Source organism: Trachurus trachurus, assembly GCF_905171665.1.
Source record: "Trachurus trachurus genome assembly, chromosome: 18".
In the NCBI taxonomy this organism is placed as follows: domain Eukaryota; kingdom Metazoa; phylum Chordata; class Actinopteri; order Carangiformes; family Carangidae; genus Trachurus; species Trachurus trachurus.
The window spans coordinates 18730399-18757890 of record NC_139909.1 but is presented as its reverse complement, the minus strand read 5'-3'; the positions used below and the strand labels follow the sequence as shown (position 1 = coordinate 18757890).

General features: G+C 42.7%; 3 protein-coding genes across 3 annotated transcripts in view; all 3 read right to left on the bottom strand.

The window, feature by feature from the left end:
• per1b (period circadian clock 1b) overlaps positions 1–27492 on the bottom strand; it is a gene marked incomplete at its 3' end in the record, with an annotated part of 402390 nt that overhangs the window by 196485 nt on the left and 178413 nt on the right. The window lies entirely within an intron of this gene.
• On the bottom strand, positions 1541–16858 carry ntn5 (netrin 5). The gene is made up of 7 exons (XM_083992855.1): positions 16663–16858; positions 9327–10759; positions 8697–8885; positions 6980–7129; positions 3771–3821; positions 2832–2912; positions 1541–2729 (listed from the first exon to the last, which is right to left on the bottom strand). Exons 2-7 carry the CDS (start codon positions 10747–10749, stop codon positions 2158–2160), a joined length of 2466 nt encoding a protein of 821 aa, XP_083848981.1. The 5' UTR covers positions 10750–10759; positions 16663–16858; the 3' UTR covers positions 1541–2157.
• Positions 24121–26521, bottom strand: cnpy4 (canopy FGF signaling regulator 4). Its single transcript, XM_083993469.1, has 6 exons — positions 26354–26521; positions 26084–26210; positions 25489–25585; positions 25237–25359; positions 25014–25131; positions 24121–24720 (listed from the first exon to the last, which is right to left on the bottom strand). The coding sequence occupies exons 1-6, from the start codon at positions 26436–26438 to the stop codon at positions 24578–24580; spliced, it is 693 nt and encodes a 230-aa protein (XP_083849595.1). The 5' UTR covers positions 26439–26521; the 3' UTR covers positions 24121–24577.

The window sequence follows — 27492 nt, the reverse complement described above, 5'->3', positions numbered from 1 at the left end:
ACACAGATTCTTCTTGTACCTCTAACACATAAGTTAGTATTATTACACACGTGTGAATGTGATACAGCTGTAACCCTGCACCCTTCTGCTTTGTCTTTGCTGTTGTGTTGAGTTTGAGTTTTGTTTTTCTTTTCTAAATAACTGATTTTTTTGTAATGCGTATCAGATTTCCCAGCTTTCCTGAACTAATCCCAACACTGGAACCAAAACAATGAGCTAAAAGACGCTAAAACGCACAAAGCTGAGGAGTCATGCAAATGTTTTATATGGGTTTGTCGCCTTTCCCCCCCCCCCCCACGCACACGTTGTCATTCAATCCATTGTTAATATAAAAATACTGATTATAGCGGCCCGGAGTTCACACATAGTGTTCTGGCTTTACAGCGCGGGGTTAGGGTTAGGACGGCTTGGGTTAGAGTTCCTCACAGCATTTTGCACAGGATCAAACGTCTTCCTGTTTCCTATGCGGCAAAGTTACACCTCACACAGAGAACGCTGACCATTCATATTTAAATGCCCATATTCATTAAGAATTTATATTTAGTCTATATATATTATTCAGAAGGCGACAACAAAACATTAGACCAGTAGAATATTGTGATAAATGTACATGTAAAATAGGGTTAGGGCTGGGATATATAGGGTGAGGGTTATATATACAGTTACATATATAGAGTTACATATATATTTAAAGTTGCATGTACTGTACTTGTTGTAGTCTGGCTTGTTCACATTTAGGTTTTGGATTTTGGATTTCCTACATCTGTGGATTTTTGTTTTGAGGCCTTGGCGCCAAGAAGCTGTTGATTCTGGACGTTTGGACCTCATAAGAGTAGAAAAACACGCTGACACACACTCTCACCCTTCCCACTTCATGATCATCAGTCAGCGAGTCTATTTTTCTCTTTTTATTTTCAATCGCTGGCTTCAGCACACAGAGCCACGACCAATCACTGACACGGCCGCAACCAAAACAACGTGGCAGCTCAACAAATAGGAGCTGTTCCATCTGTCTTAATACACCCCCACCCCGCACCTCCGCCATCTCCCCTGGGCTATGACGCCATATCTCCCAAATGGAAACAGAAGCCATGACGACAGGTCGGACCCATGCTTTTTAGATCCGTATCAGGGCCGGTGACTGTCTATCTGAGGATTCCTGCGCGATTAGAAAATGAGGCTGGGGTTAGTTTGGTCTGTGTGTCAGCTGTCCAGATTGTAGATAGTGTCCATTTACCAAAATATTGGACAGAATGAACGCAAGGTGTACGTACAGTGTGTGTGTGTGTGTGACAGAGAGAGAGAGAGAGCTGGGGCTTGTTTAACTTTCATCCAAACTCATGATAATAAATGTCAAAGTGGAAAATTGGCATAAAAACTACAATAATGATAATAATTTGTACATCATTGTAATTGTCACAACTCCTTCTGGCCCAAAGAATCAGTAAAGAAACACATGAAGAAGTGTCTGAGATTAAAGGATTTTATAGATTTTATGCAAATATTAGTTCAATTTTTTTTTTTTTTTTTTACAGTGGTTTTATAAATAAATCAACTACATGTATGTTGAAGCTCAATATTGGCAACTTAAAACTATTTAATATAGATTAATTCATGTCAATATGAAAATATTAAGAAAACAGTCAAATATATTGTATCAGCCCCTTTTTTGGTAAAAACCTTTTTCTCTTAAAAAGTAATTTAATCATAAATATAATACAAGACAAAAATACTGCGTGGCCTTTCAGTCAGAGTTTAGTCAAACTTTAATTTTCAAAAGTTCCTTTAGTAGAAAATATTAACTTTCTCATAACTAATATTTCACATAGCACCAGTTTTGTCTCTTGATACTTTATACTCAGTGCTCCGTCATGAATTTGACCTTTTGCCCTCCAGAAGCAGTAACACGAGGAAACGTGTGTTTGTTCACATTTTTTAGATCAGTATTTGAACATCACATAACAGGTGTGTGTGTGTGTGTGGAGGATTATAAAGTGTGTGTAAAGTCAAATCCTGAAATGTTGTAAAAGTCTGAAAAAGCACTTTCTTCTCTCTTAGCGTAGCATCCAGGGAGCCGGAGGACGAAGGTGAAAATCTCAGTCATCCTGTTTATAAAATTTCTCCTTGTAGGTTTTTTTTTTTCTTAAAAACTTTATTTTATTCAGGACTTGGACTTGAACACACCAGAGCAGGTGTAGTGGGTGACGGGGTCGTCACTGTGGGTTTAACCTCTGTGTGAGGGTGTGTGTGCGGCGCTGCTGAGGTCTGAGTCTCGTCCGCTTTTATAGACTGTGTGTTCACGCTGTCTGAGTCTCTCTCGGTCAGCAGGTGAGGGGGGACGTACGCGGACGGGGGCTGCGAGTGCTCCCTGCGGGGGCTGTCGGGGGATTTGGGAGGGCAGCGGCCCTTCTTGTCCTGCCCCCGGAAGCCCCTGAGTTTGGAGCTCCAGTGTTCCCGCCACTGGAGGGCCAGGGTGGAGCGGTCCGCCACCAAGCGGCTCTCCTCCGGGCCCCAGCCTCGCTCCCCTTCCTCCGCGCCGATCAGGAGGTAAGTCCGACCCACGTGGAGGGCCGGGCAGCCGCAGCCGAGGTCGCGGTCGGGGACCCAGAGGGAGTGGAGGCCCCTGCGAACGCGGGAGGGCGACCCCGTGCGGAAGACGATTTGGACGGAGATGGAGAACTGCCACCAGGGACCTGAACGCTCCATCCCTCTCACCTGCACCTTCAGCACTGAGGACAGCAAAAATGTTTTATCATTATTGTCAATACATCATAGACTGTACGTTTTATGACACGGTGATATAAAAATAGATACAAAAACATGACACCAACCATAGTCCTTGAGACAATAGGTCTCCAAGTTCATCCTGACTTTAACCTGAGAGGGCTGGCAGTACGAAACACACTCCTCCGCTAGGGGAGAGAGAGAGAGAGTGAAGAGAAAGGGAGGGAGGGAGAATGCATCAAATGAGAGGGTATCACTTCACAGCGAGCATATCAGCACATGTCTTTGCCCCTAATTACAATATGGCTGCTTCTATTTGTCATCACAGTATCCTGTGACTAACAGATGACCCGCGGGTGCAGCAGGTGGGACATTCCTCATGCTGCCACTAGGAGGAGGTGCTCAGCTACACGGCTCTCGAAACTGTTTTAATTCAACGTCCCCTCTGTTCAGAAAAATGTGGCCAAAGAAAAAAAAGAAAAAAAAAGGCGAGACTTCAGGGAGGATTTTTGTTTTGATATATGATAAGTGCCATAAATCTCTATGTTATACATGAGGTGACAGGGTTAAATGGATATGTCCGGAGAGTGAGACAAACATAATGAGACTAAAACAGACAGAGAAGAATCCGTGAAATGCTGAGATTTTGTTTTTGCTATCCCTGTCAGTTTTCATTACCGCAAAATCTAAATTTACTTTGACTGAAAGTGGCGATGATTATAATACAATATTATTGTTGGTACAATATGAATGTAGGCCTACATTTTATTCTAAGTAGGTCTAAAAGGAAAAAGATAGGCAGGGGTTTCTCTTTTTGTTTAATTCAGTGTATTTTCTCACACTGGGGGAAAAAAACTACAAATCCAGTACTGCCATTAAACAGTCCCATCACTAAGTAAATACAATTACCGGTAGAGGGGATGTCGGGATACAAACACATGCTCATGACAACAGGTGGTTTCTAAGGTGACTGTGAAATATCAATTGCACCTATTAAAAAGGTGAAAATGAATAAGAGTGCAGCTCCTGCCACTAAATCTGCTCACCGATGCTGTACTGAGGCTGGTACACCGGGGTCGGCGCGACCTCTTGAATTCCTGCAAACATAAACACAGTTTCAGACAGGTGACAGCAGTAGCACACACACACACACACACACAGACGAGTGTCGGCCTTTCTGTGGACGTTTTAGTTGGTGTGTTATGCTTGAACGCCTCTCAGTGCGTGAGGCATGCCTGAGCAGAAGATAAGCAAGTGTCAAAGTGACTGTTTGTGTGGTCCTTTTACGGGCTAGAAACACACTCTGTGACGCTCTCACGAACGCACAACGATACAAACTTTACTTTTAAAAAATTCAATAAGGTCAAACCATCACTTCTTGTATGGTTTGGTTTCAAACATTAAACAGAGTCTAATAAACTTCATGTGACCGTGTAGTGTGTGTGTGCGTGTGTGTCTGTGAACTTGCGGATGGAAAATGAACAACCTGCTGGTCTGAACATACATTATCCAGGTCTCTTGTAAAAAGTGTGTGTGTGACAGCACGGCCATATATTACCAAGCTCCGCGCTCTGTACCCCCTGTTCGTGTCCTGTCCTCTCTGACACAACTGGGCCAGTGACACCCTACACCCCCACCCAGCTGACTGTCCCCACACTTTTAAAAGACAGGAAGTCACTTGTGTGTTTGTGGATGTGCATACTCTATATGTGAGAGGTCATGATGAGCCAGTAGAGAGAACCTGTGTGAGCAGAACTAGGTGTCGTTTGACATGTATTTAGATAATGATGCAGTGTTTTACCTGAGTTTCAGCTCTGATACAGTGACAATGTTTTCATTTAGAGGCCAGTTTGTCATAGGCTACGTTACGTATATAAAATCTCTAGACACAACATACTAAACATTGTCTCATGAATAGGGAATAAAATTAGAATTTAAAATTCAGAAATATCTTATGAAAGAGTGAATAACAACAAGACCATGTGTTGATGATAACTGATAGGCCTATGTAAAACCCTTTTAATACATATGATAATAATGTCAGGGAGATGTTTGACCTTGATATTATTTTTGTTGCCTACAATTCATTAAGGCCTACCAAAAAAAAGAAAAGAAAGAAAAAACACAAAGAGACAAAATACATGAACACCTGATATCATTATCATTATTTAATTTTGTATAGATATTGTGATAATGTCATAATAATAATAATAATAATGATAATGTCAAATTGTGCAGTGATCTGGATAATGTTGCACAATCCATGGTTAAATATGTCTTGTTAGGTGTCTGTCCTTTTCTTTGAAACTAATGCATTTACTAGGCTAACTATCTAATTTAATATTTAAATAAGAGTTCAATTAGGCTACACTTGAGTCAACAGCTGCAATGACAGCGACTGAAATTCTGTAACGTCAAGTTTCATTAGCTTAATAAAAATTACGCCAGTTCAATTCAAGTCATGTTAGCTTAATGTAAATTATGTTAGCTTACTATTGATATTATCTTAAAGCAGAAGTAAGCAGAATGTTTGTGTTAATATAAGTCTTAAATAGTTATATCTTCTGACGGCAATCACTTACATAGAGTGTTTGGTCTGAAACACGGGTCTGTCAGTCACTCTGCTCTGCTGTAAGCCGAGGAGAAAACTTTCCTTGTGTCCTACAACCTTTATCCAATGAAGAGAGAGAACGGCATAAAGGGGCGGTCCTCTCTGTGTGTGCAGCCAAGGGATGCGTGTGAATGTGGTGACGTAGGGACGATGGCGGGGACTGCTAACTCCATCGGCTGACAAGAACGACCGGATCGCTTACTTCTGCTTTAATGTAAGTTACTTTAGCTTAATATTTTACATTTTTATATATATTTTACTTAATCTTAATATAAAGTACTTTAATATAAATTTGCATAATGTAGCCTACAATGTTAACCTAATGTAAATGGCGTTAGCTTGAGCAGGCGTTTAGCTGAGCTTTTTTCTCCACCATGGCTGCCTGTAGCGACTTCCACTGAATTACCAAGATGTTACAAAGTAAGTAATTAGTTTTGTCCAAATTTGTTGTAAGTTTATTGTGTTTTGACTTTTGACACATAGTCTACTTAGCTCTGTGAACTTCCTTTGAGCTTCTTGCAGTGCGGACAAACGTTTTCATGGGAGCTAACTTTAAGTTTAGCCTGGCCCACCTCCGCGTGCCTTTAGCTCTGTCCTATGAGAGGAGGAACCGAGGTGTTGGATGTGGTGTTGGGTGGGGGTAAGAGACTCTATACATAGCCTGAGATGGACTGGCAGTAAAAACAAACAAGGTTTTCTTTCACTCACTCCTTTCACTGGGAGAGTTATGAGTCTGGGCCCTGTGATGGGGGGCGTTTTGAGCTGCACAACAGGTGTGAAGCTCGTCGCCACTGGCTCCCTATGTCACCTGATTGGGGCTTACACAGCGTTAGTGGCTGTGTGGTTGTCGGCACTTGTGCGATTAGCCGGACGAGCGCACGTGGGATTAGCGCTCACCGCTGAGGTTCGGTGCTGGTCAAGAGCGGAGATATGAGATATGAGATTCATCCACTTGATCTGACTCTCATCCCAGATCAGCTGGAGATGAGGTTTCCCTGTAGTGGCCAGCTCATGTTCGCGCTGCTATGGAAACCGTCTCCAGGGATGAGGAAAAGGGGACACGCTGGGAGACTGGGCCAAATTGGTCCGGACAGCAGCGGCTCCTTTTATACTGAGCTACTATTTGATAAAGGATTAGAGCACTTGATAGAAGATTTAATCCATTTAGGCCGCGAGCAAATGAGGCTGAAGGAGAAATTAAAGAGGTCACTTTGTCATGACTGACAAGAAACTATTAAAAGGCTGTGATTTATTTGAGAAGGGCAGCATGCATCAAATGCAGAGAGATATTTTTTAAGATAAGTGTAGACAACATCCATATCGCAACAAGTCCTCTCCTCTAACCTAAACAACAGAAAGGGTGGTGCTCTGTGATCTGGTCTGAGGCTGTTTTCTAAGACGTCATCACAAAGGTTTGGTTAAGTTTAAAACTGCCTGGACAAGGACAATGGAGGACTGAACACTGTCAAGAGAAACCAGCACTGAAGACGATCCTCAGATATTCCCAACATGAATGCGACCTCTACCTTTCCTTCGCCCTCCTGTCAAACATGGGCCGTCCTCAAGGATTGAGCAACTAACCAGCGCCAACACTTCTCATAATCTCTAAAGGTTATGGTTGGGGTCTGTTAAAGCACGACTTACGTATGCAGGGCCGTAGAGGGGACTTGCCCTGTTTGTATCCTGGGGCACAGCGGTTGCACCTGGGGCCGGTCACCCCGACTCGGCACAGACACTGACCTGACGTCTGGTTGCACCAGCGACCCACTGATCCCAAGGGATGGCACTGGCATGCTGGGAAAGAGAATGAAAAGATTAGCATTGCTGTAATCACATGTTTACAGCCTAGAGCTAATAGCAGGGTGCAACAAGCTGAAAATCCAACATTGACATGCTGTCACCTTCTAAAACTCAACGTGTTTACCATTTCCCCATTGAGTAAAGATAAAGCAGTATGAGTGTTTGTTTTGAAACTGTATCTTGCAAACTTGTTAACTTCCCCCTCTCTTGATATGCTGAAAATATTAAATTGTGCAGATTTAATGAAAGTCAGACTCCACCAAAGATTTCACAACAATTTGGTTGGGTGGTCTTGTGGGGTTAGCAGTGAAGACAGCACATCAGGGCAAGTGGGAGGTATTTTAAGCAAAAACGTGTTAAATTCTGTGACGACTGAACGAAACACGGACAAGTGCAATGGACGGGATTAAGACAACCATCCATCAGCGACAGAACTCAGGTTTAATCCTGCATGACAGCGAGCATCTGTTCTGAGGGGGAGTGTCCTTGAGCAAGAAGCAAGACCTTTACTGACATCAGGTAAGAAAGTCTTTCACTATCCTGGTGAGTAAACAAAGAAGAGTTCCTCCATGAGAGTCCCGACCTTTTTACCATTATTGTTTTGGATGATTTTAGTCTTTGTCTAAATGACCTGCTGTTGTTTTGTGTGTGTGTTTAAATTTGCTGTTGTGGTGCTGTATAATGATTACTGCCTGGATTGGCCACGGTTTACACTGCAAAGCTTTTTATTTACCTATACACTCATTGGATAAGACCCAGTGAGAGAAGACGGATAGAGAGAGGAAGCCACACTTGAGCAGCTCTGTTCACACTCCAGTAATGTTTACACAAGTCCTTACAACCCGGCAGGAGAAAATGAGTAATTATATCACTACTGGCCTCCGAAATGGTAACTCTGTGAAATATGGCATCGATAAATTAAAGCCGACCTGACAAGAAGACTGTGAGGTGATAGATGTGAATTTAGAGTTTCACGCATTAAGAAAAAAAAGATAAAACATGGGGATGTTTAATCATAGCTCATTTCCCCCCTGCTACATGTGTCAAGCTCAAGAGGGCCCATTAACGTTGGATATATTCGGCCGAGCTTCCACATGTGCATGCCAGAGTGTCACAGTCACTTAGGACATGTGACCAGTCAAAGATCAGGGGTCACGGCAGATGCCAACCGGTGGTAATGATGGGGATACAGGTGGCAGCTCAGTGGGGGTTTTTGTGTGTGTTTTTGTGTGTGCATATCGCTAACAGGAATAGCTTTTCCCTATCACAATGTAACCGGCCCATAAACACATGCGTGCGCTGCTGTACAACAGAGACAGAACGGACATGTAAACACTCGGAGACGTGGATTCAGACTCCCAGACATAAACACTGTCTCTAACACTATGGTTTGCTTTTCATCTTCCAGGAATACACCGACAGTTACATGTTACATGCACAAATACACAAACAAGCATGCACTTAATTTTTACCCTTGACCCAGACCCCAAACACACACACACACACACACACACACACACACACACACACACACACACACACACACAGTATATTGACTGACGTTGGCAGGCCTTGCGGTGGTTCATGGTCTTGCTGTGGTCGCGGGTGTATCCGTTCTGGCAGTACTGGCAGTGGCGCCCGGCCGTATGGTGGCGACACTTCTGACACACACCTCCGCTGCGCCGGCCTGACTGCTGAAACACCTCCATGCTGAAGCGGCACTTGTTTGAATGGCCGTTACACTCGCAGGCTGAACAAAGGATAAATACATGTAAAAACAACATTCAAGAGGCCACAAAGTCACCACTGTAATTTTGGATTTGCTCATTTTTAATCTCAAATGTTTTTTCAACTGTAAAATTACTTGCTCAGTGGGTACTGTATCTTTGTAAGAATCAATGAATTTGAGAGATCTGGCCTTAAAAACTGCAGTAATCTAAGTGCAGAGTGAGGACGGAGCTAGAATGAGCCATTCACTGTATTTGTAGTTAGGGTGTCATTGATTGAGTGATTGAGTTCAGAAAGTACAAAAAAAGACACATTTTTACTACCAGTTATTCCCCTGTAGGTCTGTCCTATATCTACCCTTCATTATACAGTCGATGTGTGACCTCTGCTGTGTTGTGTTGTATCATTGCATATCTGTGAAAAAAAGAGTGGGGGTAATAACTAACATAGTGTAATGACTCACCAACACAGGGGTTTGGGTGCGTGGGTGTCGCCCGATGCCACGGTCTGTCAAAGTAGAAATCCTCACACACATCACAGTCTGGCCCTGCCGTGTGATGCTCGCACACACATACCGCCCGGCCTGAGTCGTCCCGGCGACACCTCGAAGCGTGTCCGTTACACTTGCACCTGCCTCCGACCTGCAGGTCAGACAGCGCCAGAGGAGCTCGGAGTGAGGAGATAAAAGTGGACGGAGGAGCCACCTGCAGATTCCTAGCGCTCTGTCTCGTGTTGAGGTTATTGTTCCTCCTCTTCCTCAGTTCCCGCCCTTTGTTGCCCCTGTTGCGCCCCTCCACTGTCCAATCGCAGTTACCATGAGGGCAAGGAAGCCAATGAATGCGCTCCTTCTTATGGCCGCGACCTCTACCTCTGCCACCTTTCTTTGAAGAAGTGAGAGCGTCCGTGCCAAAACCAGGCCCTCCTTCTTTACTGGTCACATTGTGTCCATCTTCATCTTGACCCGATCCTTTGTTTTGACCCTTTCTTCCATGTTTGTCCACTTTACTCCTTCCTCTTATCTCTGAGTTTTTCGCCTCCCTATCAAAAAAAGCCAGTGTATTATCAGCGTTTAACTTGTCGACCTGATCCCCAGTGCGACCCTTGAAGCCCGATCTCCACCTCAGATGCCCGTTCCTATCATCTCCTTCTTTATCCTTGACGACTTTGGACACCTGATGGAAAACCACCCGTATGTCTGTGGCCGTCACCCAGTCCTGGAGGGTGGGGCTGTGGTCGAAATCGGGAGAGGACGGTCGTCCGTCCAGGGTCGAGAAAGCCAACACCATCCCGCCCCTCTGCCTTTGCAGGGGGCGAGGGTCCGAACAGAGAGGTTCTGTCTCTTGATGCCTGGTCTGGGCCACCGTCTGGGAAGGCTGCCCGAAGTTTCCAAGGCAGTCGCTGGAGTAGCGCTGCATCGGCCTCCACGTTCTCCCGAAGTCCATCGACTTGAGGATGGAAATGGAGATTGGATCCGACGGCTCCCCCTGGTGGCAGAACTGCAAACTTATGTAGGTGATCTCAAAACGACGGCCCAGAGGTACGGAGAGGACCCATTCCCCAGAGTCAGTACCTCTGTGGGCCATCCAGCAGGTGAGGTTGTGAGGGTTGTGGAGGTCTGTCAAGGTGATGATGTTGTCATCGTAGTCGGGCCCTTGCTGCGAGTGAGTGGCGTTAACCGGCACCCCATAGGCAGCGTTGATAAACTCCGACAAGCAGTGTCGCGGGCGTCCGTCTAGGTGATAGCAAGGGTCGTGAGGCGAAGTCCAGCTCAACGGGGTGTGGGAAAGGGAAGAGGAGACGAGGGAGGGAGGGAGGAAAAGGAGGAGTAGAAGGAAAACAGGGAAGAGAGAGGTGGAGGGGGGAGGGGAAAAGGGTAGGAACATCATGTCATCGAGCCTGGGGAAGAAAAAAAAAGATCATTTTAAGAGAAAACCATGGGAGCTGGATCATAAAAGAAAAAAAAAACATAAACTGATTGATTTATATGACTCGCATTCAAAGCCAAAGAGGGAAATCTAAGATCGACCACCTGTGCCTTTATTGAAAACACACAGTACCAGCTCACCACATCCCTTCAACTGCACCTTATTGGCTTTTCGGTAGAACTCAGTAAAGATCTCATCCCGTAAAAATGTAATCTCCGATCTTCAGAGCGAAGTCAGCCACCGGTTTGAACCCATGACCTTGACAGCCTTCAAGAACGTATGCGTCTTAAAACTCCGCGCAGCCCCCCAAAAAAGAGTGGATGAGCGCGGGGTGAGGAAGGGCGCGCACCCAGCGGGTCTGTCTGAAATGACAAAAAACATGCCCGACAGCTGGGGCTAAACCCTGAGCTGGACCACATCCATCACGTTTATGGCTTTCCTTTTCAAATCACTTTTACCGTTGGTCAGTGTTGCAGGCGAGCGAGGGGGCTGAGCATGACCGGTGTGAGGGGTTATCGAGCAGAAGAGAGGGTATGAGAAAATAGACAGAAAGAAAAGAGGGGAGGGAATAAGAGGGGTTGGAGATTAGTGTTGGGGATGGTGGGGAATGATTTATAGATCGAAATGTGTGTTCAAGTTGAGCCCCTACGTGGATACTTCCGTAGTAAAGACATACATGGTCTTGTCTAAGTCAGCACTGCGAACAAATCCCTTCCCGTCCCTTACAACTGGTGATCAGAGTAATTTATATCAGTGTCAAGATTTGATGCCCCAGAACATTAATTATGGCATGTGGACACAACGAACAATGAATCTACTCTATCCGGAACTAGTGATTTATTGTTTACCACAGCTCACATGAAGCCCAGAAGCGCATTCCCTACGAGCACTTCTAATACTTGTTTCCTGCGAGGAACAGACAACATTTTCCACTTTCTTTTTTTCTTTTAGCCCATTCCCGACTCTTTCCTTCTTCGGAGAGCCGCCGTTTTCTCGTCGATAACCACCTTCCCTTCTACAACCTTACAGTTCTCCGTGCTCCGTCCATCTATCACCTGCCCCCTTCATTCTGCCCCTGGAAATATTCTTAACTGCTCTGAGATTGATGATGCCCTAACAAGCGTTTGACACTGACAGCAAAGTCAGCAGGGCTGCATAAACCAAACCCGTAGGAGAGGACGGGGCAGAGAGCCTCTCCGGCCTCGTCATCGCGCTCAATTAGCCAACAACCGAAATATGAGGCTTCCCTCTGGGACCACACAGCTCTGGAGGGGCCTGCGAGGAGGCCGAGGCACTCCCGCCCCGCTGCCACGGACAACCCTGCTCCGTTCCTGACCTCCGAAATAGAAGACGTGCTAAAAAAGCAGATCAGTTCAGCCCCCGGTTGAGGATAAAAGGGGAAGATCGGGGGAACATCAGGCGACTCGGATTTTGTGAAGCTGTTACAATCAACGAGCACGGTGATGAGTGGTCTAACTGTGAGTCTGGTGCCACCGAGCCACATTCCTGGGGTCCAGAATGCCTTGGCTGGTCATTCCTGACGTGTCGAGACATGCCCCGCGGGAATCTGAACGCACTGATAAAAAGCAGGACTTATAAGTTGATCGGATGATTAATTAGGTCTCCAGTTTCATTCGGTGTCTATGTCTGTGACTGTGTAAGAAGGGAAGAGAGTGTCGGAGGGGATTATGTGCAGGGCAGAGGTTATTAGAGGATTCAGAGAAGTGGTGGAGGGTTGAGAGCACACGAAAGAATTCACTCTGGATGGGGAATGACGAGCGAGCGTAGGCGGGCGGGGGTTCAGGGACGGGGTGGGTGAAACACATGAGGCTAGAAGAGAAAGGGGGCGGTTGTTTAACATTCCCATGACATGCACTTGTTCTTGTCTTTGTCACATTACATGACTAATTAAACATTGGCCCATTACAACCACTTTGATAAATGGATGCTCATCTGAGAGAGGGCCCCTGAGGTTTTTAATGCGCCCCACTAGGCCAAATCCAGACTCTCTCTTCTTCCGAAACCAGATCGTCTGTCTGGCACCGCCACCCAAACCCACCGGATATGGTTTCAACGGTTTTTCTCCATCGCTTTCCATAAATTCACACGGCCCGGGGTGTCAGGACAACACGTTGAAGATGAGCGGCATTGCTTGTGAAGTGCAATTTGATGAGAATTAAATGCATTTTTTGTTTTACACCACTTTTAAAACATTTTTTAAATTATTTTTATTTTGCCAATGTGCATTGTGTCCAAATAACAAAAAGAGGCCATCATCCCGTTTCCCCTCTTTCCAGGAATCCTCAAGCTGAGGTCTAAATTACAAAAAAAATACAAATACGCCCTCACTTTGGATACATGAAGTTTCAGAGATAAAGTTTTGAAATAACTTGGCAGCAATCTTTCATGAAAAAAAAAAAAAAAAAGCTTATACAGCCAAATAGTGGTATGATGAGATCAACAACATCTCCGGCGGGTGATCTTTAGAAGCAGCTATGCTTGGCTGGCAAGTGGCTGGAAAAATACTTGCTGACAACCTGGGGGCATGTTTACAGCATAGTCGAACAGAGGAGAGTGAGGAGACCGCCGCTCATGTTCGTGCTCGAAGCCGGAGCAACAGGCTGCAAGTCCATATTGATTTCCTAATGTAAATCGCCTCCATTCATTCTTTGTTTTTTTTTGTTTTTTTGCTGAAATGCAGTTTCAGGGCAATTAAAGTGTCTCGTGAAGTTAATCAAGGAAGAATGTTGGAGGAGGAAAAAAAACAAACAAAGGAGCTGTTTTATGGTTTGGTTTTGGAATCGGTGCACTTCCCCTCGGACGTTTTCATGTTTTACTGTCTTACTATTTTGAATAGATTTAGACGCTGATAAGGAGAGAAAAAAATGCCAAAGGAAACAGAAACAGATCTCTGCATGATCCTTGTTTGAATAAGTGTTTGACCCCCCAATTCAAGTCAGTGTGAAGCGGGCTTATCGGAGGAAGAGGGGGATCTGTAGGGCAATAAAAGAGGAATAACGGTCTGTTTAAAAAAAGACGCAAGGGGAATCTTGAAGATTCGTTTTTCTTTACATACATACATGTAGCTCCTACCTCTAAATGTGATGGTTTTTTGATTGCTTTCTAGGCTGGAAAGGGGGGAATTTATGGTGGGATTTTAGGGGGTGGTTTAAGCAGGAAATGAGGACTTTAAGTTATGGAAATATAGCGTAGAAACCTCTGGTGTGTGGTATTCTCTCTTACTACCTGTTAACTCGCTTTGGCCTGTTCGCACATTGGAGCTGTGGGCCTGTCTGGGTCTGGAGCAGTTCTGGGGAGCAGATGAGCTGGATTTGGCCTGTCTCACACATTTTAACATTCCTCGTCATGGGCAAGCAGCTCCGTCCAGCCACGAGCGGGGCAAAGACGGAGGCAAATATTTTAAATCCAAATTGCTCTGCTGCATCGTGAGGAGATTCAAAAGGGCAATTTGCGGTTTGTGTGTGTAAACAAGAGGCTTTGGAGTTTAAATCGGGGGTTTTATATGAGGCTGCTAGTCTCTGGGAAGATTTCCTGGGGTTCTCCGCTCCAAGACACAGAGCCTTTAAATAAATATGATCAATTATATAAGCCCTCTCTCTTATAGCTGACATGTTTGAAGCCGAACCAAGGCACCTGTTGGCGCATGTTACCACACTGACACCTTTGTTAATTTGCAATTGTCCTCAGCCAGTCAGAAATACAACACTGGGCTGAGAAGAGAGAGGCTACGTATGCGGTCTGTATTCCCAAACTGCATTCCTGCCTGCACAGTTGAAGCCCATGTGTGTGTTATTCCACACGGAGCGGATTCCAGGAGCTCTGTTTTAGGTGTAATAATCTAATTTTAGTGGGGCAGCCCGGGAGGTGGAAGCAACAGTCAGCACAAAATGGATTGTCGCCGCTCGTATCTTTAGCTAAAGGCCCTGCGTCCTTCGTGCTTGCATCTCCAACAAACTGCCAATCTGCTGCATGTATGTGTGTTGGGAAGGGCCCCCCAGGGGCCAGAGGTGCCCCCCCCACCCCCCCAAACCCCACAGACAACACACAGAGCTCCTCTGCTTCTGCGTTGACCCGTGAGCCCTGCTTACTTCATTTGTGAATAAGAAAACACATGTCACCCATTTGATATTTAAGTTTCCTGTCAATCCGACCCCCCCTTTACAGCCTCATACAAGTTGGCAAGAGGCTTTCTGTAAAGCTCCGGCTTCACATGTTGATATTGAAAAACAGATGGAAATGAAATCATTGTGATTCTATGTTGCAGTCACGCCAAAGACAACCTCAGGCACGATGGAAATAAAAGTGAGGCCTGTGAATGTCAATTAAATCCACAAGGTGTCATTCAGTTAATAATGAAGAGCAGGCGCTTAAAGAGAACAAAAGCACTGCGGGGGCTGCTGCCTTTATGAGAACAAAAACAAATAAAAAGCTCTCATGTTTCTTTTTCCCTCTCAGCTAATTTAATATTAAACATGATTATTCGATTATAAGAAAAAAAGAAGCACGCCTCAGCCTGTTTTAATTAATTTCTACAGCTGCCAAAGTTACATTAAAGGCCTCATCTGTCACCCAAATTGAAGCCCATGCATCCTACAAAATAAAAGCAGCAACATTTCTATAAAAGAAACATTATTACAGCCTATCATTGTATTTTCTCCTACAGGTGCCACAGAGGGGAGTTCAGGACTCTTTAAAACAGCCCGCAGTCACACACTCGGTTTGCGGTCGTTTCATTTTAATGGAGCAGAGAATGATATGATTCACTTTGCCCACGGTTCATTACACACATACATGTTGGTCATGTTCAGTCTGATGACTTTGGCAAAAGAGCTGAGGGAGAAAACCCTCGGAGCCTGATTACATCCACTCTGCAGCTAATTGCACTTGTTAAGCCTAAATTGGCTGCAGTCAATTAACTTTATCTCCCAGAGAGGAACAATAATATTTACAGAGTGAGGCTATCACAGTCTGATCAAACAACTTCATTCTGATTTTTTTTTGTTTTTTTTAATCTTGATAATTAGTTGCAGGTGTTTTAGGGGAATTCTTCCAGTTAATTAAAAAAAAAAAAAAACAACCTCTAGATATTGTCGTTTTAGGTTCATATTTCATATTGTTTTGTTAATTTGAGACGCAGTGACAAAAATCTAATAATAACACTTTAAGGCTGATTTTAATTTTCATAATAAAAGTTTGTCCCGGCGGCGGCAACATGCAGCAGTGAGCGTGAGTGAGGAAAAGTTGTTAAAGTTAAGGATTTATGAGGGAATTCAATCCCAGTTTTTAAAATAAAAATGTCAACTTTGAATTTATTGTTATGACTTATAAGGGAAATAATAAGGTGATTTAATTTAATAAAGAAGAGAGTTGCGGTTTGGCCTTTAATCTAAAAGGGTTACACACCAAGAGTCTTTAGCCTACAATAAAATCCAATATCAGATGTCTTATAATAAAAACAAATATTATAAGAAATATGAACATTTAAAAAAATAAAGTGTGAATTTCTATGGAGAAGTTGAGCCGCAGTGACAGAATGAATGTCAGGATATTTCATCAGTTTGTTCATTTATTTGATATCCTACAGCAGAAACTGACACGCAGTGTTAAAAGTCCCTCTCATATAATTTTAAGAGTCATTTTACTGATTCATCTTTAAAGATTTCTGCTCTTAGTGACAGAAAATACAGGATCAGACTCGCCGTCCACGCGCTGCTTGCTTTTTTACGCGCGACTTGAGCGCAGAGGAAACTCCGCAAACAAGTCAAGTGTCACCCTGAGCCCCCGGAGCGCCAGAGATGGACACGCAGAGAAAGAGAGAGAAGGAAGAGGAGGAGGAAAGGAGGAAGAGCTCACCATGTGCCTCGCAGTGATTCTCCTTCTCCCCACTTCTCCCGCTCCTGATCGCGAAGAGGAGCGCACCAAGTGTCCGGACATCCAGCTCCTGCTTGTCTGCGGAGGAGCGGAGCGGGAAGACGAACCTACCGAGAGGGGGCAACACACCGGGCTCTGGAGGAGGAGGAGGAGGAGGAGGAGGGAGGGAGGACGGGAGGGAAGCAGGCAGCGAGTGAGGGAGGGAGAGTGAGACAAATTACCGGGATCAGCTGGGAGGTGTCTCTTCTTATAGTAACTGACCTGAGCCAAGAAGCCCCCACCACATCCTGCTGCCTGACGCACGACGCACCTCGGATCTACTGTAAATCCATCACTCTCTAACAAGGACGTTATGACAGTGGCTGCACTGGGCCGATAACCTTTAGAGTTCACTGTAACCTATGCATGTTGACACCACTACCACAGCTACTGCAGACCATCACCATCCTCCAGGGCCGTTGTACAGGGGAGGAAGGTGATGATAATTCTCGGGGCCCAGCGCCCAGTGGGGCCCACAAAAAACCCCAGTAGTCTAATCTTTGTATGACTGAATTATTTTGCTTGGACCCTGAATAATACTCATAGTAATGCTGCATTAGCATCAAAACAAAGTAGGCTAAATAAAAAATGATAATACATACTTAGTCTAAGAAAAAAAGTGGAAAAGTCAGGGCCCCCCCAGTATTCTTTCAGGGGGCCCAGAATTCCTAGCAACGGCCCTGCCAACCTGTATGGACTATTTAGTGCCATTGATAATTTTTCACTACACAAGGTCTGAGTATATTAATAATATTCAGCTTTTCATACAATATCCTATTTGTGCTTTTTAAAATCAGATTATTTATTATTCTGCACCCTCCTGCTGTCTGAACCACTCTGTCTCCACTGCTCTGCATTTTAGAGCTAAAGATTTTACTTTTTTGCTGTGAGACGTTTCTCTAACAGCTGTACTTGTCACTTTGCAGATGAAGATTTTACACATAAAACTCATGATCCGCTTGTAAAACTGATGCATTCAAGGCCCATTTTTGGACAGCAAATACTTCTGCTTTCCATACTTTAAACTTTATTATGTTTATGCAGCCCTCGCTCCTATAGAAGACCCGTAACTTAGATTCTATAAATTTTTACTGCTTTTACTCATAATGTTTACATTGCAGGACTTTTATTTATGACACAGTATTTTATGCATTGCATTGTCTTTCTGTTTTGACTTTCATGATTCTTCTACCATGGTCAGAGTTACAGATTGAGATAAAAATGACATAAATCAGTAGTAACAGTAATGATATATCACTATGAAAGGGGCTACTTTAAATTATATATTATGATTATGCATCTGCACCTGATGGCTTTTATTTAAATCACATAAATGAAGAGTGAATGTCTGCAATAGGAAATATTTCTGACTAAAAAAGCAAATAAAATGACATTTATCCATTGTTTAAAAATTGATTTACAATTATACATATGTGATTTATTATTTTTAAAAGTCTCACTATACTGGATATAAGACGTCTCTAAGAGCACTTTAAGTCTGTTCTCTCTCTCTCTCTGTCTGTGTGTGTGTGTGTGTGTGTGTGTGTGTAATACAGGCCTCATGTTTCTAATTCACACTTGTGTAAATTATACAGACTGGGATTAGTTTCCAAACTGCTTTTGATTCGACAAATTGTTCTCCAAGCTGTGAACTCTGATTTAAAATTAGCACAGAGAAAGATTTAATTGACATACATTTAATCAACATGCATAACTCCGCACAGTCAGTTGTCCATGCAGTCTCCATGTGCTGGAGAACAGATTTCTTAAGAGGATGACTTTGAAGTTTGGGGTAAAAAAGAAAAAAAAAGTAACCCTAGCCCTTTAATAACATTTATTACGTGTTCAGTAATAATAAAACAACAGATTAAAGTGGCTGGTGGTCTGACATCATGAGCAAGCTAGACCACAACTATCATCAGATTTTGATTTTGCAGTTGTTAAATCCTAAATGGTGCATGAAAAATAACTTACCTCATCTTTTCCCAACAGAGCCACACCCGATTTAAAAGAGTGAGAAGAGCGCAGACAGACACGCACACTCAAAAAGTCTCTCGATATAAAAAACGACCAGAGTTGCTCTAATTTTGTGTCCTTGCGTGATCCCACTGCTCTTAATAAGAAGCTAATTGAGAAAATCTGTGTCCAGGAGCCTTAAGTAGAGGATCTGGGGGTTTCTTCCAGCACTAATGGCACGTTACAGTCTCTAAGTGATAAACCGGGGATCACAGTTTATCTGCAAATAGATAATTTGATTGTATGTGTTGATGCAAGCTGTAGAGAGAAAACCCAAACCACAAAAACAGGTTGATCTGCTTCAGATGCAACTGACTTGTTTCCCCACTTTTTTTTCTTCTTCACAAAAGAGGAGTAGGATTTTTTAAAGGCTTAATTCAACATTTCATTGCTTGTTAGGGCATTCTGCTAACACTGTGCAGATCCTCCACCTCAGGTTTATGACCACTGGCGGGAAAATTGAGTGCACACACACATGGAGCAGCCAGTTGCAGCAGTAGCCTTATCTTGTATCGTCCACTCCACGCAGAGAGAGCTCACCCTCCAGTTTGCTCCAATTATCCCTCAGTGGAATAGGACGAAATGGTTGAAGTTAATTGGCTGATGTGGATCGTTCTCAGATGTGAGGCAAAACTGATACAGATGGAAATATAAGAAAGAGGGCTGAGGCGGAGGGAGGGAAGAAGGGAGCGAGGGAGGGAGGGAAGACGCTTGATTGGAGAGGAGGAAACTTTCCCAGAGAAAGCCATAAAACTGATTGATGACTTCCCTCGAGGAATGTTTCCCCAGGTGTGCTTTGTGTGTATGTGTGTGTGCTAGAGTGTGTGTGTGTCAAGTAGTTACAGTGCACTTAAGAAATGCTATCCTTGGACGCAGGACAAGTGCAATAAAGTAAATTGAGGGGTGAAATAGCACGTTTATGCGTCAATATTGCACTTTGGCAGCATAAACACAAAGACACAAGAGATTTCAGTGAGCTGAGATGGAGATGGAGGTGGAGGTAAATTGGTGCCATTATTGAATGATTTAAGTAACACAAATGCTAATTGATAACAGAAATCATCCCTAAAATGAAATAAGAAAAATGTTTAAGTGCTTAAATAAAATACTTCACGTGGTCTTTGACAGGTGCGCCGCGCTGCCAACGTTTTGAACCCTGCAGCAAAGAGTCTGCTGAGACACAAATCATAATAAACAAAATACCATGGAGCGGTAATTATAAAAGTCAACATTAAGCCACCGTGACAGAATAAGAGCAGATTTCACAATACAAGGGTGTCTCTTTGATGGATTAGCTCTGCTCAGAGTTTTTTAATGGCTACAATATGGCAGTGTTCAGATACTGTATGGGCACGAGGCTTATAGGAATAATGATATTAGAGTTTATATTTAGATCTACAGTCGACATTTATTTCACATTTATACAGGAATAAGAAAACACTCTTTCACAGTGTGCTTTTGTGGTTTCTTGGAAGGTGAATCACATCAATATGAAATGTCTAAAACTTAAAGTCAATGTCAATTTAGATATGAAATTATATATATGTTTCTATTTTGAAATAATTAATTAGAAAAAAAATCAGTAGAATCTGGATTTTTTTTTATGGACTTAAAAGGAGAGTCCTGTTTCATCTTGTTTACAAACGACAGACTAACTTATCTGAAAACAGAGGGTGTACCTCAGGGATCCATGTTAGGTCCTCTACTATTCGGTATATACATATAATTATAGGCTACCAATAACCTCTTACAACACTGTCACCAGATATGAGAAAAAATGTGACAACAACACTGGTGAATACAGTAACTTATGGAAAGAATTACTTGCCTTTCATTGAATATTGGTAACCCAAATTATATGTTTCTTGTTTTTGTCCAAAACCAATGTATATACACGTGATTTTCACATCATCATATTAAAAGTGGGAACATTGATAATATTGTATTAGAATTTGTAGGTTTATATCCTGGATCATTTTAACTTCAAACGTTTTATCTAAACATTTGGTTGCACAGTATATCATTTTGTGTTATGTCCTACAATACTTGTTTTCTACTAATCTGGTATCATGTTTTAATTGTCACTTCCCAATCAACAGCAAATTGAAATTTGATGTTGTACATAGTTCTTCAGAAAAAAGAAAAGAAAAATGAAATAAAGGAAATCTACTGGACCAAGGAGGGTTACAGCTGTATGGGGAGAGGAAAAATGATGGACAGACTTTTGACATGCTAAAGGTTTCTCTTTCCACCTCTGACCTTTCAGATCCCCTCTGAGATCACCTCTGGACACCAGAATCATACAGAGTGACGTTTGTTTTCAGAAATCTGTACAAAGCATTTCCTTGACTGTACATTGATTTTTGTTTTAATGCAACAAGAAAGACGTCTTTAAAAAAAACAACAAAAAAACAACAATCTTGATTGAGCCCTTTGGCTCTTGAACGTGGTTGGCAAACAGTGCAGAATGGAAAACAATCCCGGTTGCCACGAATCCAAACGCAATGTTTTTTTGTTTTTCCTCGTCTCCCTTCACTTTGTCTCTGGCACAAGTGTTGACAGGTGCTGGACGTGGATGTTGTTCTACGCTGAAGAAAAACTCACCAATAAACGGCAAGTTAACCTGCTGCGTTCAAGGATCAATAGTCGAGAGAAAAGACCTCAGTCAAACGTCCAGAATGGTTTACCTTCTGCTTTTGATGGTATAACAATACTTTGTCCTTGACGGGGGACAGGAGACAAATAGCTGGGAGTCCAGAAATTCCTCCAGTGGGTATCAATCATTGCGATGACCTGAAGGCTTAAGATGCTGACCGTGGATGTGTGTTACATGTCTCTGCTACGTCGCTCCCAGTTTTACCCTGTCATGTCTTGATGATGCACCATCCATTAAACGCTCAATTACATTCCTGTGTAATATGATAAAAATATTGTCTTTGCTGTCTAGCCAGGGATTTGTCTTCAAAGGACGTCATACATAATACGATTTAAAAGAATGGTGCTGACAAATAAGACGTAAGGTCGGGTCATTAAGATTTCTGTCATCACCTGACATGTGTGACACAATAACCGTCAACCACACACTAACCTTCAACCACAACCTGAGTTAAATAGCAACAAAAGTGTATTTCTAATGAAAATTCCTCAAACATGTCTGAACATGTGTGTTTTGTTTTATGGAGATAGTAGCCTACCTTTTGGAGGCGGCCATCGTTGCATCTGGAAGCCATCACTTTACTATTGTTTATAGATTTAACTGTGCAACTATTCTAATATCCAGGGAGTTGCATCACCTCACTGGATTAAATCAAGTGTAGAAAAGCACGTTGGTATTTCAGATCTTTCAAAAAATGCATCTGCAGGCCCGAAGAGACATCGAGGGTCAAGATTCAAACAACCCTTATTATTGGTTATTATTGTCAAACTGACTGAATTTGGCTTGTGGCGCTTTATTTTAGGTCAAGAAACACTCACAGGTGCTAAAACTCCCTTAATATTGACTTTATCACGCGAATCCTTGCGTAAAGCACATGGGGTCGACTATTTCCTGTTGATTTCATGATTCGTGAGCTGCTTCTTTTTAATATTCAGTAACACAACCAGCACAGATAGTAAACACAACACCATTTGCATGTGCTGCATCTTGTTTTGCTTATCAGTGACCTCCTGTGGCTGGGCTTGGTACTGCAGCCGTGATGAGGTCTTAACACAGCCCCTCACATTTTCATGAGTGGGCTGAGAGAAGAGGATAAAACAGAAAACTGACCTCCCACTTATGAAGGAACAGTCCCTGTTCGCTGGGAACTTGTTAGAAGTGGGCTCGGCCTGCAGGTAACTTGCAATAAAGATCTGCAGGGAGACAGTGCAACATGATTAATGTCAGAGTGCAGACCAGATTATTTTTTGGCTGACAATAAAAACTGTAATTTATAGGTGTGGGTTTGCAGAGTGTGTGTGGTCCTGGCGGTGGAGTAAAGATTCAGGCTGAATCTGGAGGAAATAATAACTAGAGTCGTTCGGCTCGGAGCCTGTACAACATCTGCAAAGAGCACACACGTCCTTATCAGATTTAACTTCTGCCCCTCAGCATTTAATATATCGGTAATTTGGGTGCATTTAATAATAATGGGATACAGGAACTGGATATGAATTTATGCTGCCGGCGTGGACCACCAGAATGTGATCAGAGGAAGTCGTTTCAGTGTGGAAAACGAATCGGAGGAACTACTGTAGACATTAAAGACACAGCAGTCAGAGGTCAGAGTGGCCACACAGCTGTCTGCAGACACATGAGGAGGAAGACGATGATGATGATGAAGGGACTTCATTTTGGCTTCGGGGTTAGAAATGTACTGAAATTTGGATTTAATAATCAATCTTATGTCACACTTACATCAAAGCAAGAGTTTTAAATGTACATATGTAGAAATAGAAAGGGCATCATGGTGCACGGATTCAGTAAATACAATGTACTCAAATGAAGAATTAACACTTTTCAAAAACATTTACACAACATATCATGTTCTTGATTTTGTTATATTAAAGGCAAGGCTTGAGTTATATGAATATTACCTTAAGAAAGGATCTCTGCAGTCAGTCAGTCATAACCAGAAATTATTCCCCTTAAAAATGGAGGGATGTTTTGTCCATTATGTGCTACTTTTTTCTGTTTTCTTCTTTGTTACATACCTCATATGTATATACTGTATATAGTATACAATGCAATACATGCTCCTATATCTCCCAGCAGCAGCTCCTTCAATCTCCAGGTCCTCAGGTTGTCATGAAGCTCAGCACCGCGTGAACTGTTAACAAGTGTAAAAGTGAAGCACAGTAAAACCACTAGGTGGCAGCATTGTGCAATTATGATGCAGATCCAGCAGGGTTTATTACACACACAGGGGGGCCACTGCATTTGCTTTCTGACATAGTATTTTTAATTATTCCAAAGCTCACCTCCACACTCAGCAATAAGTGCTCTGATGACTCTACCAGACACTTTGGCTCGATGACGTCCACGTGACATTTCACCACAACGGTCTTGACCTTGCGATCCCCCGGCTGCAGTTATTATTCCTCCAGGGTTTGGGTTGTTTGTCTGCTCCTGTGAGTTTGCTTGAAGTGCAACAAAGTAGACGAGAACGACAGAAAAACAGGTACGATTCGATAGCTGCAAAAGATCATGTTAAAAAAAAGAACAAAAATAAAATAGGAGACAAAAGTAAAAACTGTCCTTTCACATATATTAGCTATTTATCTTCAACATCCGTCAGAAAAAAACTAAACTTACAGAATTGTTATATAAAAGGCATTTTATTCCATATGAAAATCTGTACATATTGCATTTAAAGATGGCAGCTCAGAGGAGAAACAAAAGTAATATGTACCATAGAGTGTTTGCATAAGAAGAAATGTAACAGCGTTCTCACATGTTTTAACACTGACAGTCTCAGATATTCATGGTTAATGAATGGTTAACATTAATGCAAATAGATGAGTGTTTTTAAAAAGGTGCAAGAGTTTATAAAAGGCTGACTTCATTTCATATAAAAAATAAAAGGAGAAATTGATTTTAAAGTGTATAATCTCCCACCATTGCAGCTCTCAATGTAAACCATCACAAGATTTGGCACCAGAAATAGATCAGATCAGATCAGATCTTTCATTCAAAAGCTATAACAGTTAAAATAGTGTAAATATCTGCAGCGGACACAGTTGAAAACACGTTTCAATGCATCAGTTCAATTTCTGTCCCTTGATTTGCAGTTTTTTTCCCACTAAAATTTAAAACTGAGGTTTTCTGTTGTCTTCAGCGTTTCCCTTTCTTGGAGGTTTGTTTTCCTCAAAGCTCCTCAGCGTCGTGCGTCTTTCGCTCTTCTTCCTTTGCGTCGTCATTCCCTCCCTCCTCTTCAGCGCTGTCGCTCGCCGTCTCTTCGGCCGCTCCTTTGTTCCCCATGTCTCCTTTCCACACCTCATCGAGGCATTCTGAGAGCAGGAGAGAAGAACAACGCGAAGAGGAGGAGGTTTTAGCAACAGAGTTCATTTTGAACAGGAGGAAAACAGAAAAACTATCTTAGAGTGGGACAATGAGTTCAGCTAGCTAACACTGCTCTCTACAACATGTATAGTTTTTCTCTATCTAAATAATATTTTGTACATAACAGTACATATTTAGTTTTGTATATATTTTATAGTGAAGTCTTTATATTTTTATTATTTGCAAGTGAATTTCCCACACATGGGATCAATAAAAAGTCTCATGTCTCTGTGTCTCCTACCTTGCTCTGACGACTCGAGGACGTGGCTCTCACAGAGGAAGTTCTCCAGCCTCTGGTCCTGATGATGGAAGTACCAGTCCTCCACCACGTCCTCGAACTCCTCCAGCATCGTCTCACACTGCAAAACACACACACGACCACATGTTTGGTTTACACTGAGGTCTCTGAATGTAAAAAAAAAAAAAAAAATAGCAGGACTGCAAGTGGACACACACAACCCTACCTGTTTTTTCATGTCCGACACCTCTACAGACGGCTCGTCCCACATCTCCATCGGCAGGCCCAGGTCCACCTTGACTCCTTTGTGGACCAGGTTCTTCAGAGTCATCATGGTCTGACTTGTACCCTGCAGCCATACAACATGTCAAGCTGTCAGTTTGCTACACAAAGTGCATGAAATGTTCGCAAATGACAAAAACACACACAAAAAAACAACAACTCACAGGCAAGTCTCATCACTTTACTCTAACCCTACCTTAGCATATCGAAGGCTGCCAGGCCGCTCTGCGTGGACGTTGTACGACAGGATGCGCTCACAGATGTTGTCCACAGCCTCAGTCAGCCGAGTTTCCCTGAAATCAAAACACACATGAACATGAGACAGAGTTGCAGGTTTCTCTAGCACTTTAAATACGTAATGCAGGAGATAGATTTCCTCTTGAAGTGTAACTCCAGAGATCAGATTTTTACAAATAAAGTTTAGGTTACTGATATTTAACCCCTTTTCTACATGTTCTGACGTTTATTCCCAAACTGTAAATTTGCTTGCATTAGGCTATGTAATTTAATCTATTGTATGCTTTTATCTCGTTTGCCTTGTTTTCATTGTCATAGCCTATCTTTTTTTTCTCTTACCCTGTGAAGCACCTTGAACTGCACTTTGTGCATGAAAGGAACAATGCAAGTAAACTTTTTTTGTAGCAGTAGTCAGGACTGTAACTCATCCTTTCAAATAACATTTCTTAAGTTGATATAAGTCGAATTACAAAACAGCATGTTGCCCACTAATACTAGTCGTCTGTCCACGTTAACGTGACTCTCCTGCAGAGACACAGGTAACGTTAACTTACGACGTGTTGTATTTGATCTTTCTCCTCCTCCTGCCTGTGTCCAGCACCTCTCCCACCTCCAGTACTTCTTTGGACCGGCCGGTTTTCGCCAGCGCGTCCTGAAGCTCCACGGTCAGAAACTTACACACTGACAGAAGAGGAAAACACGTTGTAAACTGAAAGTTTTGTGTCAGCTATGTGCATGTTGAAGTTTCCATGCAGACAGAGGAGACACATTAGTAAACAGAGAGCAGCTAGCAGCGGTGAGCCGCGTCTCTCTCTGTCACCAACCTTCACATTTGTTCGGCAGCCGCTCGTCTTCTCCCGCGGAGACGAAGCCGCAGAAACAAAACAAACCCAGAAAGAAAAGATTCATCTTGACAATGTGGTGAATATCCAACAGGAAAGTTGGTCGAAAGTTTAATTCAGCAGCCACATCGGCATTTTTTTTCGGCGACTTGCTACTGCGCAGTGCGCACGCGCAGCCTGATCCCCGATCTCTTGATTTCAGGAGAAATAATCGATGGAAGAGAAACTCGATTCATCCAAAAGAAAGTACAGGTATGTAGCCCATGATATGATTTATATTCTCACATGTTTCAGTTTTTAAGTTCTTTAAAGTAATTATACCACTTCTTAATTGCCTGGCACCATATTCATGTTATTTTCATTGATAATTTTAAATAGTTGCCTTAATTTTAGCATTAGAAACTGCTAATTTATTATTTATTATACAGGGCGACATGCTAATATGTAGCCTAGCAGCCTTTTTTTTTTTTTTTTTTTTTTTTTTTACAGTTTACATACCTTTTATTCATTAAGGTCCATTAACTTATTTATTTTTACCATTTTGTAATTTATTGCTCTGTTAGCATGGATATTGCACCATTTTACTCAAAACAGGTATAACCACATAAGATTAACATTATAAACAAACATCTCATGCCAACTATTTGAAATAAAAAGTCTCACTACACTAGAAGATAGCCTTTATTCTCTATCAGTCAGGGGTACTGGTGAAAAAAAAAGAAAAATGAGAGACCTAAAGCAAGAGAGTTGTAAATGTGGTCATCTGTATTTCATTCATCTCTATTCATTCCTTCACTGTGCTGTTGCTTCAAGTCGACCACATCCATATAAAGGAGCAGGGGGTGATTAGCCTGATATCTGGCAGTGAAGCAGTTAATGGAGAAGGTGCTTGCCTCTTGGTTTCTCAGGTGTCAGGGGGCAACACACTGGGCAGCAACGGATACTCCAGGAGTCTGTGTGGGAAAAGATAGAGAGAAGAGGAGAAGAGACCAAGGAGATAAGGAGGAGAAGAGGACCAGAGGAGAGAGAGAGAGAGAGAGAGTCATTGGCCATGTTAACATGAGCAGAGACAAAAAAAAAATGCTGCACGACACGAGTGGGGAGGAGAACAAGACAGAATG

What these genes read in the sequence shown, in the direction of transcription:
- ntn5 (XM_083992855.1), bottom strand. Translation starts at nt 10,749, where the DNA reads ATGATGTTCCTACCCTTTTCCCCTCCCCCCTCCACCTCTCTCTTCCCT. An exon ending in CCACCGCAAGGCCTGCCAAC is followed by an intron (nt 7,130 to 8,696) that starts GTCAGTCAATAT and finishes TCTCTTTCCCAG; the next exon opens with CATGCCAGTGCCATCCCTTG. An exon ending in CCCTCTACGGCCCTGCATAC is followed by an intron (nt 3,822 to 6,979) that starts GTAAGTCGTGCT and finishes TTATGTTTGCAG; the next exon opens with GAATTCAAGAGGTCGCGCCG.
- cnpy4 (XM_083993469.1), bottom strand. Translation starts at nt 26,438, where the DNA reads ATGAATCTTTTCTTTCTGGGTTTGTTTTGTTTCTGCGGCTTCGTCTCC. An exon ending in AAGATCAAATACAACACGTC is followed by an intron (nt 25,586 to 26,083) that starts GTAAGTTAACGT and finishes TTTTGATTTCAG; the next exon opens with GGAAACTCGGCTGACTGAGG. An exon ending in GCAGCCTTCGATATGCTAAG is followed by an intron (nt 25,360 to 25,488) that starts GTAGGGTTAGAG and finishes GTATGGCTGCAG; the next exon opens with GGTACAAGTCAGACCATGAT.